This window comes from Anoplopoma fimbria, chromosome 12 (genome assembly GCF_027596085.1).
Source record: "Anoplopoma fimbria isolate UVic2021 breed Golden Eagle Sablefish chromosome 12, Afim_UVic_2022, whole genome shotgun sequence".
Taxonomy (NCBI): Eukaryota; Metazoa; Chordata; class Actinopteri; order Perciformes; family Anoplopomatidae; genus Anoplopoma; species Anoplopoma fimbria.
Window position 1 is genome coordinate 4,979,139 of NC_072460.1, and position 12,992 is coordinate 4,992,130.

Genomic DNA, 12,992 nt, shown 5'->3' on the forward strand with positions numbered 1-12,992 from the left:
GGAGATTTCTACCCCCACCCTGATACAATGGAGTTGAATGGAATTGTGTTGGGGTGCTCAAAGCAGTGACTTTTAAATAAATGTACAAGAGCAATTGAAGTTGAAGAAATATTCCCTAAAAATCTGCATGTTGTGAGGAATATTCAGAGTACCAAGGACATTTATTATTGAAAAAAACATGTTGTTGCTCTAGGAGAAAAAAAAGGGAAGTGGCAGAAGGTAAAGACAACGGCCAGGAGAAATAAAGCTAAAACCTGCATGGCTAGATATACTACAGCCTAACCAATACTGAAATATCTCATTAACTATTGGATGGATTGCCATGGAGACATTTGTAGTCCCATGAGAAATCCCATTTACCTTGGGCATCACCTAACTTTTCCTCTTGTGCCATAAACTGGTAAAAAATGTTCTGGATGGATGACCAAATACCTGAAAAACCTGAAAAATAGCAAATGTTAACAGGCTAACACGCTAAACTTGCACCCGGCCTTTTACAATGGTGTTGTCAGCATGTTAGCATGTAGTTCAAAGCGCCGCTGTGCCTATGTACAACCTCACATAGCCGCCATAGCATATGGGATCTAGATAGTAAAAATGTATTTCTCTGGTCTGTAAGGCTTACAAAATTAGACATACCATGTGGAAATTGTGCAGATCTTCCAATCTTATCTTTGCTGAAAAAACGCACTTAAAATCTCAATTATTGCAGGGTTTTATTTGTCAACCATTGCATTTTCATTGGATAGGAAGGTGTCTATAACACATAGGCCCCATCTAAAAACCCACCCAGCATGTGCAGAGCCACTTGTGCCACTCACAGATTGTTATATAATACAAGTTCCCTCATGTACCCGTCTCTTTGTCAACACACTGTACCCGTCAGGGAGTCCTGTGTGCACATAGACAACTTAAAATAGAGTTGGACACATATGAGTTCCATCCCCCCACATTACATCCAGGCGTATCCCATGTGGGCATAGCAGGTTCTGGTTACACGTGAGAGGCAGAAGGAGCTTAATACTGCACAGACCGAGCACAGGGCTTCCCACTTCCCTTCTACATTGGTCCAGTGGCTGACCATCCTTCACCAGTCCTCAGGGAGCGTTGCACCAGGAGAACGTCACCATGCCGAAAGTCTTAGTGCCAGGTGAGTATGGGCAGAATAACTGGGGTTGAACGTGCACTCTAATCCAAAGGGTTTGGATAGCATTTTTTTTCACAGTATTTCACATTGACACATGACTCTAAAAAACGAACTGTGGAAGCCTTCACCTAAATGTAATCATTTTCATAGAATGTTTTGGCCAACACATGAAAAAAAGGTGGCGTCTAAACACCATCCTCATGCCTGATGGTTGAAATGTATGGAAAGAATGGAAGCGAGAACTCCCAATATTTCGCAAAAATGCCTTGAATGATTTCCGGTTTCACACCTCTTACTGTGTGTAATATCTGTCAGCTGTCAGGGTAATAAATGCCCATATGATTACCAGTGTTACATTGTCACGTTAGTGGATAGCACTGACAGCTTTAATGACATGTTCATTGGGGTCCAAATGCATATAGTTCCAATATGAAGTCCATATTGACTAGTAAACAGTCGCCACAAGGTGATGATTTTAAATGCGTTTTTTCCTTTGTGATTTGTGTGATTCCAGCGTCAAAATACCTTTATTGAGCTCAATTGCAAACAATTTAAATTCATGAAACTCCATGGTTGTGTAACAGAGCAGAGTGAACTGAGTGATTATCACTTGTGAAAATGTCAAGGGAGAGTGTTTTATGGATGTGATTTGCCAGCAGATTCTCCGAGGTCAAGTGCGACAGGAGATCTGGTCAGGCTCAATTTGTGCTTCGGTTTTTGGTTTCCTTCATAGTGTTCATCCTCAGTAGGAAAAGTTCTACCATTACTTCCTTACTACTGTTTTAAATGCTGTTGTAATGGCTGCTAATTATAGGCTAACCTCCACCAGGCTCTGGACATCTGTGTGATGAGACATTATGCCGTTAAGAGTGATCCAAAAGGGGAAAAATAGAAAGGCAATGGTCGAACCCCGTCTGAAGATCTTGGTGGTTGTATAGATTTTGGCAGAATCTGTTGATTTGAAGACATGTTCTGACGTGACGGCAGATATCTAACACCGGTTTCACGATCTGTCGGACAACAAATGTGTCAACGATGAAACTAAACAAGTTCAGATGAGTCTTAAAGGGCCACTTTAATAAAATCAGCAACGTAGATAACAAACATAACTAAGTGTGGACTATTTTCTACTAAAAAAGTTTTTTTTAGGAGCTTACTTACTTTATAACCACACTTGTTTTGTTTCCCTTTAACCTGGACCATCCCATCCTACCTGGGACTTTTTGCTTACTCAGCAGAGGGAGGAAGTGAGTATCGAGCTGAGAAACTTCCTATTGAAATTGGGGAAGATGTGAAAAATTTCACACTGCATGTTTTTCATTTATTAATTTAATGTTCACATTCATTATCAGTTCTCTGGTTCTTTATAATGCATTTGAATTAGAGGCTTTACAAACAGAGCAGCATCAATGGAAACTTAAGTGAATGTGAACAGTTATATCAATAAATGACTTTTCTCAGGTAGCTCAGGGACTCCTCCACTACGGGAATGCTTATCGTTTCGCAAAGCAGCGCTCAAACAAGACTTAATTGACCTTCAGACTTGTTTGAACAATCAAAGCATTGCCAGGGAGACACGGTAAAATGCATCTTCAAGTGCATCGAGATGTTCAGATAGACTAGTAATGGAATCCTGCACGTTCCATTCAAAACCCATTGCTCTCCCCTGGTAGCGCCAAGACCGCAGATTCATCTCTGCATGTGTCATGAAGATCAAGTTACCAACTCTGTGTCCAGCTGCTGTTACTTCAAAAGTACCTGTGAATTTAACATGTCATGTGTCCTCTCCATTATTCATCCTCACACTGTATGTTACCTTAATCCCATTTATCCATTTACCATGAAGTGATCCAATGTCTCATTCCATTGCTCATATCCTTATCATCTACTATTGCATGTATTTCCAATACCTATATTGTTAATAACTGATAAACATAAGGTCTCTCTTTCTAATATGTTATATATATTTTTTTTTATATAAAAAAATGAATAACTAAGGTAACATTTTGTTATGCTAATACAGAAACAGTAAATGGTTTGGTTTGTACATCACCTTTCTAACCTATGCTTTTCTAACACTCTCTTTTTGGGTTTTACTCCGGGTGGTTCTACTTTCTTGCTGGACACAATCAGGTCAACAGAGTAAGTATGGAGGGTGAGACGAAGAACCCCAAGTCCCTTACGTCATAAGTGCCGTGATGGAGGTGTTGTCTTAGAGTAGAATGTGTTGGCTCTTGGCTAGTAAGTGCATGTAACAAGTATAGTTTGATCTAGAGGGAGTAGTTTGGCATCAAGCCACTCATGCTGTGTATTTTTATTGAGTCGCTTATGAAACTTGAACGCTTGTTGCAAAAAGAAGCTTGGTACATAACTCCAGTCATTTTGCATCATGACCCTGTTTTCTTGTCATTTTCTCAACATAAATTCAAAATAATCTCAACTTCGGAGCCATAGAGGCACTTACATCTCGACCAACTGGGTGTAATTAATAACAAAATGCAAAATATACAGTGAGCGTTGATAAGAAAACTGGGTCTGGAGTTAAAAACATATATTTAAAAAGGCTTTACCATCTTGTATCCGTACGAGTCGAGCCAACAGCGTGTGCCAGTGCTTCATTGGTCGTACACAATGCATGTGCCGGAGTCTGCAGACATCATGTTGGGTAATGTACATGCCTTTTAACGTCATAGATGTAAGATGTCGTATGCACCGCTCTTTCTTGAAGAATCGACATCATTCTGCAGTCATGTTTGTGCAGCATAGATTGTCGGTCAAGAAGTTCTGTTTGTGTCTACATGGTGTGATGGGAGCAGAATGCATCTCTGTTATTAAAGGAACCTTTGCTTTCCCTCACAGAGACCGATGATAAGATGCGGGCCTTCGCGGAGCAGGTCTTTGCTTCTGAGACCAAAAATGAGGACGTCCGCGATGAGATCTCTATGTTTGATGTGGCTGAGGACTGTCCCATCATGCACCAAGAGATGGCCCACCATCTGCACACTGAGGACGATGCTGAGAAACGGTGAGGCGGGGGATTATGTGCTTTTCGCGCAACAATGTTATGTCATTACACGGCGAGGAAATAAGATATTTTGAGGTTTAACGTTTGCATGTAGTCTCAATCTCAAAACCACTCAACCTCACCTCTCCTTATCCACAGCAAGAGACACCAGCGCCACCGCACCATGGCCGTGCCTGCATCCGCCAGCAACACGGCTACTGCTTCCTCTGTAGTGTCAGTGGAGGTGGACACGCCCACCTACCTGGAAGTGCCGGACTTCCAGAGAGTGGCCATCATCGGAGACTACGCTTCTGGGGTACTGTTCATTTTATTTTAAAGGCATTCAAATTCACTGGTAAAGTAATTTGTTTGTTTTCATTTTTTTGACCACCCACCTTTTTTAGATTTAGAATAATCCTTGATGGAAATTCATCAGTAAGTGGCATCAAATTTATGAGTGCTGCATGGATGAGGGGATTTGTTAGGCCCACCCGGAAGTCCATTTTCCAGTAATAGGACTAATTCCTTCAACACTCTATTGCTTGGTTGTGTTACACTGTACAACATTTTGAGCTAGTTTCCCTCCAGTTTTGTCTGAAAAAGTAAACTTCAATATTTATTCTCCTTATTAAATTCCCTTTACTTAAATCTTAAATCCTAATTAAATGTATGGGATGCATTAAATGAATGACCAATGGCTAGTTTCTTTTTTTCATTATTACCAGTGAAAGCAACTTTACATGTATGGACCGACAAACAAGCGTTCAACATGTAGCTTGTCCTCCAACTTTGTTTGTTAATATACTAACCACTACCGTTAGAAACTTCATTTGGTCAGTTTAGTGAAAAGTCAGGCAAACATTTATTCAATAATAATTTAAAATCCAACACGAAATTTGACTTTTTGAAATACACATTAAATAGTTGATAACACTTCAGTGAATTACAGTATGATCTTTTACAGTAAAATAGCAGTAGTAGTTGAAGTTTGTACCCCTTTATTTACTGCATGTTGTGAAAGGATCCTATACCAGACTTGGGACGCGTTGACATGTAATGCAGACTTTGAGTGACCACTGACTTTCACTGACCATATGAGTCAGTGGGTCAGTGGCCTCGCCGCCTCCCTCTCACTAGCAGAGGCCCATGAATGGAGCTCAGATGAGAGCAGGCCGGGGTTTAGGTTTCATGACCGTGGCTTTGACATTTACACGCAGGGAAACAGTTTGGAGGAACTGATTGTTCTTTCTGCTATAGCCTACTCAAAACCTCACAGTTGTGAAGATATAAAGTATATACGCTGACTGTATAACATATTGCATAATATCACAGAGAGCAAATGCACTCTCTTGGAATATAGGGACAATGTTTTGCACAGTAAAACTGTTGACTTTAGCAGCTTAAAGCATATGTTCAAATCCATTTATCATTAAAGCGTTCACCTCCCATGCCGAGCTAACGGTTCATCTTGTTTTTTAAAGGAATGCTTCAATTGTTGACTTAATAACATGTAATTATAAGGCTACAATTTTAGCCTAATAATGTATTAGTAACTGTATAATCTGTAACATCTCTTGCATCTGCCAATCAGGTGACCATGGATGACTTTGAGCTGTCCTGTAAGGGTCTGTACCGCGCCTTGACCATCAGGGAGAAGTACATGAGGCTGGCCTACCAGCGCTACCCACGGACGACCTCCGAGTACCTGCGTGACATCGAGGGGGAGAGCTTCAAAATCGAAGATCAGGTGCAGCCAGGTGAGGAGAGGAGGAGTCAAGGCAGCTTATGTGAGATGTGTTCTGTACAATTGGGGTATCCCCAGGTGACTCATTTGCATTTACATCCATTCATCAGTCTTCACGTCACCTCCAAAGAACGGGGAGGACCCCTTCGATACCAAGAACCTGCAAAAGAATCTGGGATACGTGGCTCGCATGAAGGAGGGCGTCATCTACGTGTACAACGACGCTGCAGCCGCAGACAAACATCAGCCCAAAGACCTGCCCTGCCCCGACTACGACACCTTCATCGACGACATGAACTTCCTCATCGCTCTCATTGCACAGGGCCCAACGTGAGTCCTTTGAAATGATGTTGAATATGTTGAAATATCTCTGTTTTCTCTGTTGTCCCTAAGTGATTTTACCCAAATTCAATTTGAGCACAACTCAGGTCTTGAAAGATGATGTCATGTTGTAGATGACCCCCAGGGTTGAGTGACTTTCATTTATCACAAGTTTTCAGTGTGTGGTCCTGGGGATTCACACAGGATGCATGACAGATCCCCCCCCCAAAAAAACCCCCATACAATTACAAGAAGCTTTGAATAAAAATTGTCCTTTTCTAAAACACTTGAATTAAACATGAAATGTGTCTTTCTGCTATTTGGCAGTTAACAGTATTAACAGTGCAGCTCACGCGTTAAAATGCTTCTCTTTTGTTTTTGCAGTAAGACTTACACTCACCGTCGTCTGAAGTTCCTCATGTCCAAGTTCAATGTGCATGAGATGCTGAATGAGATGGAGGAGATGAAGGAGCTGAAGATGAACCCCCACAGGGACTTCTATAACGTCAGGAAGGTAGTCATGAAAAACATTTAGCATGCACACCTCTTCTAATTTAGCTTTAAAACATAAAAGCAGGACCAATAACTGTGAATCAGCCTTAAACCCTACTTCTTGCAGTTCTAATGTGGAGGGATGTAAAAAATAAACATGTAGTTAGGGAAGTTCCCACAAAGTCTGTGTTTTAGCTGATGGGAGACTGTAAAATAAAGTGAAATCTTTGCATTCCACTTTATCTAGACTTTATTTAGACTGATCTAAAAATACATACAATGACTGTTGTTTATCTTGCACAAAACCCACTTTATGTTCATACAGAAAATCAGAAATCAGAAATATAAGTGTCTAAAACATTTTTTTTATTGGGTTTGTCATCCAAAGTATTCAAGTGCACGTAAATGAGGACATTCTTTACACAATTTGAAATTTCTGTTTCAAACTTAGTTTGCAGTCGTCCTCACTTACAGCTGCCATTCCCCTTGTGTGTGTGTGTGTCTTTAGCTCCCTCTTGTTACCAAGCAGAGTTATTACACACCACATGAAACCCCAAACCTCAGTGATCCACTCTCTTATCATCTTCCCTGCTGCCCCAGGTGGACACCCACATCCACGCTGCCGCCTGCATGAACCAGAAGCACCTGCTGCGCTTCATCAAGAGGTCTTACCGTGTGGACGCTGAACGCATCGTGCACAAACTCAAAGGGAAAGAGGTCACCATGAAGGAGCTCTTCGAGTCCCTCCACCTGCATCCTTATGACCTCACTGTGGACTCGCTGGATGTGCACGCCGTACGTTAACTTCTTGTTGGAACATTGGTGGTGTCAACCTTCCCTGATCTAAATCTCTTTTCTTGTCTCTCGGTTGTTTCTCTGAAGGGAAGACAAACCTTCCAGCGTTTTGACAAGTTCAACGCCAAGTACAACCCTGTAGGAGCCAGTGAGCTGCGTGACCTGTACATGAAGACAGAGAACCACATCGGTGGAGAGTACTTTGCCACCATCATCAAGGTCAGTTTCTATATGAAAAGAATGGATAAGAATCATCACAGAAAAAAACAGTCCGAGAAAAATGGGTTTTGATAATGAGACAATCCATATATTTGTCCGTTTGACTTTGTGTAAACCAGGAAGTAGCCACTGACCTGGAAGACGCCAAGTACCAGTATGCTGAGCCTCGTCTGTCCATCTACGGCTGCAACCCCAGCGAGTGGGGCAAGCTCTCCGGCTGGTTCGTCAAGCACAGAGTCTTCTCCCCAAACCTCAAATGGATGATTCAAATACCAAGGATCTAGTAAGTTCTCATATCTTGATTCTTTCTTCTATGCAGTTTGGCCCAACTCTGAGACAGATGGAAAATAATGACTCCTTGTGGATAAATCATAGATTCTAATTTGCCTAGGATATGATATTAAAGACAAATCTGTTTTTAATCCCCTGTGAGCTTGAAAGAAAGGCTAAAAAGGTGTAAAAGATGGCTCGAATTCATATTTAAATGTCTTTTTTTCTCCCCTCTTTTCTCCTAGCGACATTTTCAGGGCCAGGGACTTTGTGCCCCACTTTGGCAAGATGCTGGAGAACATTTTCCTTCCAGTGTTCGAGGCCACCATCGACCCACAGTCCAACAAAGAGCTCAGCATCTTCCTCCAGCATGTGAGTCAGAAAAAGGCACAGCTAGAAAGGTGCACTCATTAGAGTGCAGACAAGGCACGTCATGCAATCTTACCAAAAAACAAATGAAAGTCAACAAGCTGTCTGCCTGCTTGGCTTCCGTTGAGTTGCTGAGCGGTACAGCGATCTGTGTAGTAGTAGTTCCATTAGCTGTTAGCCAAACACACCGCAAACTGTATAACAGTATAAAACAGGTAATAAAGGTTTTTGAGGAATTAGTCACCTCAACCAAGAAAGGTCCTTGAGCATGCAGCCATAACTGGCCACCCAAACATTATGCAGTTTGCTGAAGTAGAATGCGGGATGAGCCGTGGACAGACACAGAGGTGCACACTTACTCACACATGCAACCAATCACATAATTGCATCCAAAGGTAACTAGGATGATCATAACAGCTCAGACACAACAAGATATCAAATCGTATCTGTTACCCATATATTTAACCTTTGGCCTCTTGGTGTGTAGGTGACAGGTTTCGACAGCGTGGATGATGAGTCCAAGCACAGTGGTCACATGTTCTCCACTAAGAGCCCCAAACCAGAGGAGTGGGACATCGTCAAAAACCCCTCATACACCTACTACATCTACTACATGTATGCCAACATCGCTGTGCTCAACCAGCTCCGCAGGTCAGTAACGTTGTCTCCGTACACACAGTTTTGTCTTTTTTTAGTGTAAGCTAGTAACACATAAAACATTCTTTTATGTTTTTATGAGAGATTACTGCCATTTTGTGTTCATATCGCTTATACTTTCCCCTCATTATTTTATATCTCATCTTCTCCTCAGTGAGTGCATATGTGACGATAACAGGAAAACAAGTTCCTCTAAAACAAGTGTCTCCATAGTATAATACTTGTTTATTGTTCGTTGTGCAGACAGAGGGGGATGAACACGTTCACGTTCAGACCTCACTGCGGTGAGGCCGGCGCCATCACCCATCTGCTCGCTGCCTTCATGACTGCTGACAACATCTCTCACGGCCTCAACCTCAAGAAGGTCAGTCCTCTCTTCACTTATTGCGAATCAGCACTTAAATCAGCAGCACTCATTCATACACTCACTCACACATGATGGAGCATCAGTTCCAGACTTCAGCTCTGCAAAGCAACCACTAGGTTTTAAGGTACTGAACAATATTTACAGCCTACAGGAGAGCTACTGCACAGTTATTTTCCAAAATGTGTTTATTTGTTGTAAATTTTCCCATGAAACAAAATGAAGACAAAAAAAATACAAGGAAGCACAGCAGGTGAAGTAAATTTTAAATGTGCTGATAACAAATTGAAAATGAAAAATGAAATGAAAAAACTAACAAAAAACCCAGGATTAAAACACCGTTCTATACAGGCACATCTCAGTAATGGCGATACAGTGGAAACTTACTTCAAACAAAAACACTTGTTAAAGTGGAAGAAACGTTTACAATAATTTATTCTAGAAAGGGTTCTCTTATTTTGTTAAAAACATTTGAACGCATCAGACAAGTCAGGTATTTGAATATGCTACATTCTTAGTATTATCATCCTGCCATGCAGAGATTGTGAGATCCATTGATGTTATAGATTTTTTTCCTTCCACAGAATGTCTTCTGTTATTTACATTAGTGATGTGCATGCTAGGAAGTACAATGGATTGAATTCAAGCTCAGTTCCCAACATGTTCTGGATTTTACACAGGGCATTTTCACAGTGTTGTTGTCATTTGTGAAAAATAGACTAACGAGTGACTTTATTGTATTGTTCCAATAATCTTACAACACATCTTCTGTAACTTCTACACCCAGTTCCCTCGCCAATTGCTGCCCCAGCTCTTGGGGCTCTTTTTTTAATTGATATCATTTTTTGTCTGAAAGAATAAAAAGATGTCCTTATCGGATATATCGTATTTTCTTATGTCTGATTTAAGGGCATAAAGACCCACTCTCAAACTGGAGGTAAGAAATATCCTTTGAGACCCAATGTGGAAATCTGGATCTTAGTGGGTGTTATCCTGGATCTTCCTTAATGCGCTATACTGCTCTCCATGCCATATCTGTATTAATTGCTATCAAGTTATGGCAACAATCTGTCAGATTTCAGGTTTTCTTAAAAGAGCAAGTTTAAAAGGGGATATGTGCATTAATGCACATTTGATAATGTAATGTCAAGTCTAATATCAGATCTGAGATTCATCCTATGAGCAATCATTTAATGCATCACTTGTTGACAGTTGAGTATTCCATTGCAGCCCACGTTACTTGCTTTACCATCAAAACTAAAAGTCAAAACATCAAAAATGTCAAAATGTCATAAGTTGACTGAACCTGATCATATCTGTCCATCTGCCCCCAGAGTCCTGTGCTGCAGTACCTGTACTTCCTGACCCAGATCCCCATCGCCATGTCCCCTCTCAGCAACAACAGCCTGTTCCTGGAATACGCCAAGAACCCGCTGCTGGAGTTCCACAAGAAGGGTCTGGTGGTCTCTCTGTCCACCGACGACCCCATGCAGTTCCACTACACCAAGGTCTGAGCACATGGGGGGGCGCAGACAAAGGCTCATGCTGTGCTGTGTAGAATGAGCATTGTATTACGTCTACAGCTGAATGCATTTTAGATCTTGTATTCTGATTGTACAGAAAAAGTAATTTACAGAACATTCAAACGGAAATGGAGGAGAACAATACGGAGCATTGTAGGCATTATGTCATATAGAGTATGCAGATAGTGATTTAGCAATGTGAATTGCCTCACACAGTTACTTCTGGTAATTGCTGCCTTGTATGTTCTACCGCTGTGTCTATATTATCCAAATATCAGAGTGTAATTCTTGGCCTTAATGTCCACAGGAACCCCTGATGGAAGAGTACGCCATTGCCGCCCAGGTCTTTAAGCTCAGTACCTGCGACATGTGTGAGATCTCCAGGAGCAGTGTTATACAGAGCGCCATGTCTCACGAGGTAACACACCGGATGGCTGCACATTAAATGTGGTGTTGCTTTGTTGACTTTTTTTTTTTTTTTTTTTTTACAAATTTAATGAATAGCCTCTTTCTTTTTATATTGGCAAACATTGTTGGCGCAAAATAGCACCTTAAGATGTGTTTCTGCACTGAAAACTTCATGTCAAATCCTCTATCTTCTCACAGTACAGGCTGCTCTTAAATCGAAGAGATTTTAGCGTTGTGTTCCAAATAGAGGGGATTTTATGGTTGCACCAAAACATGCTTTGTGGTTTTTTCTTCTGTGTTCCAGGAGAAGAGCCAATTCCTGGGTCCGGACTACCTCAAGGAGGGCCCAGAGGGCAACGACATCCGTAAGACCAACGTGGCCCAGATCCGCATGGCATATCGCTACGAGACCCTGTGCTATGAGCTGAACCGCATCAAGGAGGGCGTGAAGGCTGAATAAACGCCCTCAAATACGACTTACAATCTGAAAAGTTTCTACATTTGTTTTTCACAGCAACTCTTAAACAACTGAATCTTAATTAAACTGACCTTCGATAGCACTGATGTTTTCTTCTTTGGAGGAAGGAAACTTTTTGCTCTTCACTGTATAAAATATGCGCAACTGACTTGTACATCACAGTGTTTGTGTTTTATGTGGAGAAACATCATGTGTAAGAATGAAAGGGAATAAAATGTGAAATAACAAGTGTATTTGTGTGGTAGCTGCCCCATTGATGCACGGTCATAATTCAATCCGTGTTACATTGACACATTATTTACTTGACAGCCGGATCCTGTCTTGTGTTGATTTTGTGACTTGGCAGAGCTACTGCCGCATTCAGACGTTCCTCATAAGCCCTGACCTGGAAGGTGCAAACGGGACATGAATTGCACTTTCATTTCTGATGGCTGATGTTTCCTTTAGAAGTTTAGGTGCATTAACATTTAGCTGTCTCTGCAGAATGAATGCGGAAAATGTGCATCAGCCATGAAGATATTAGTTTGAGATGTTGCATAATGCATCACTTTAAGCATTAGTTATTGAAAGAGCCTCCTTGATGTCTGCCATGTATCTAAGCTGGATGGAATGAACAATATACTAGCTTGTTGGATAGAGTCCCAAAAAACAAACAGGGGCGTTCTATACTAATATTTCCTTTAGCTCATAGTTTTGTCTGATTCAACTGATCAAACATGTAGAATATGCTGTGTTTATTTAAGTGAGTTTCAAAATGCTGGTTATTAATAGCATCTGATGCAAATTTGGACATTTACTAGACTTTGACATATACACGTTATGTTTTCGCAACCTTTCAACGCTGTCCAAACATCACATGTTGTTGTTTATTAAAGAAAGCAAAGTCCCTGTCATAAATCCCAGTCAGTTATTAATTCGTGGAGTCGTTTCAGGTGCGGCTCATAAGGAAGCGTCCATATTTCCCAGGACACTTGAAGACAACAGTATTTATTCATCGTTGACAGCTGCAGCAGTTGATGTGATGACGTCTTCCCTCTTGGATCGGGAGGATTCAATCAAACTTTCTCACAGTCAAGCTGGACAGAAACATCCAGAGTTAAACCGGAAGTCAAATGACATTCCTAGAAAATAAGTGTACTTAAGTAATACAATATGAACTGTGTATCTGTGTCTGAAAAATAAAATAGACATTTACTTGTAG

The 12,992-nt window shown here is 41.1% G+C and overlaps 1 protein-coding gene across 3 annotated transcripts; it reads left to right on the forward strand.

The window, feature by feature from the left end:
• The first annotated feature begins 1,128 nt into the window (after positions 1-1,128).
• On the forward strand, positions 1,129-11,773 carry ampd1 (adenosine monophosphate deaminase 1 (isoform M)). 3 transcript variants are annotated; one of them, XM_054609388.1, is made up of 17 exons: positions 1,129-1,150; positions 2,383-2,394; positions 3,281-3,289; positions 4,007-4,172; positions 4,311-4,467; positions 5,743-5,908; positions 6,006-6,225; positions 6,601-6,730; positions 7,309-7,503; positions 7,591-7,722; positions 7,842-8,005; positions 8,238-8,364; positions 8,849-9,012; positions 9,262-9,382; positions 10,717-10,890; positions 11,213-11,323; positions 11,618-11,773. In XM_054609388.1, exons 1-17 carry the CDS (start codon positions 1,129-1,131, stop codon positions 11,771-11,773), a joined length of 2,226 nt encoding a protein of 741 aa, XP_054465363.1. The 3 variants fall into 3 exon arrangements, with proteins under 3 accessions (XP_054465363.1, XP_054465364.1, XP_054465365.1); XM_054609389.1 differs by lacking the exon at positions 2,383-2,394; XM_054609390.1 differs by lacking the exons at positions 2,383-2,394; positions 3,281-3,289 and having other exon boundaries at positions 4,359-4,467.
• Positions 11,774-12,992: the final 1,219 nt, after the last annotated feature.

Excerpts from the sequence above, each read along its gene's own strand:
- ampd1 (XM_054609388.1), top strand. The coding sequence starts at position 1,129 with ATGCCGAAAGTCTTAGTGCCAG. Across the intron at positions 8,365-8,848 it reads TCAGCATCTTCCTCCAGCAT|GTGACAGGTTTCGACAGCGT; the intron begins GTGAGTCAGAAA and ends CTTGGTGTGTAG. Across the intron at positions 9,383-10,716 it reads ACGGCCTCAACCTCAAGAAG|AGTCCTGTGCTGCAGTACCT; the intron begins GTCAGTCCTCTC and ends ATCTGCCCCCAG.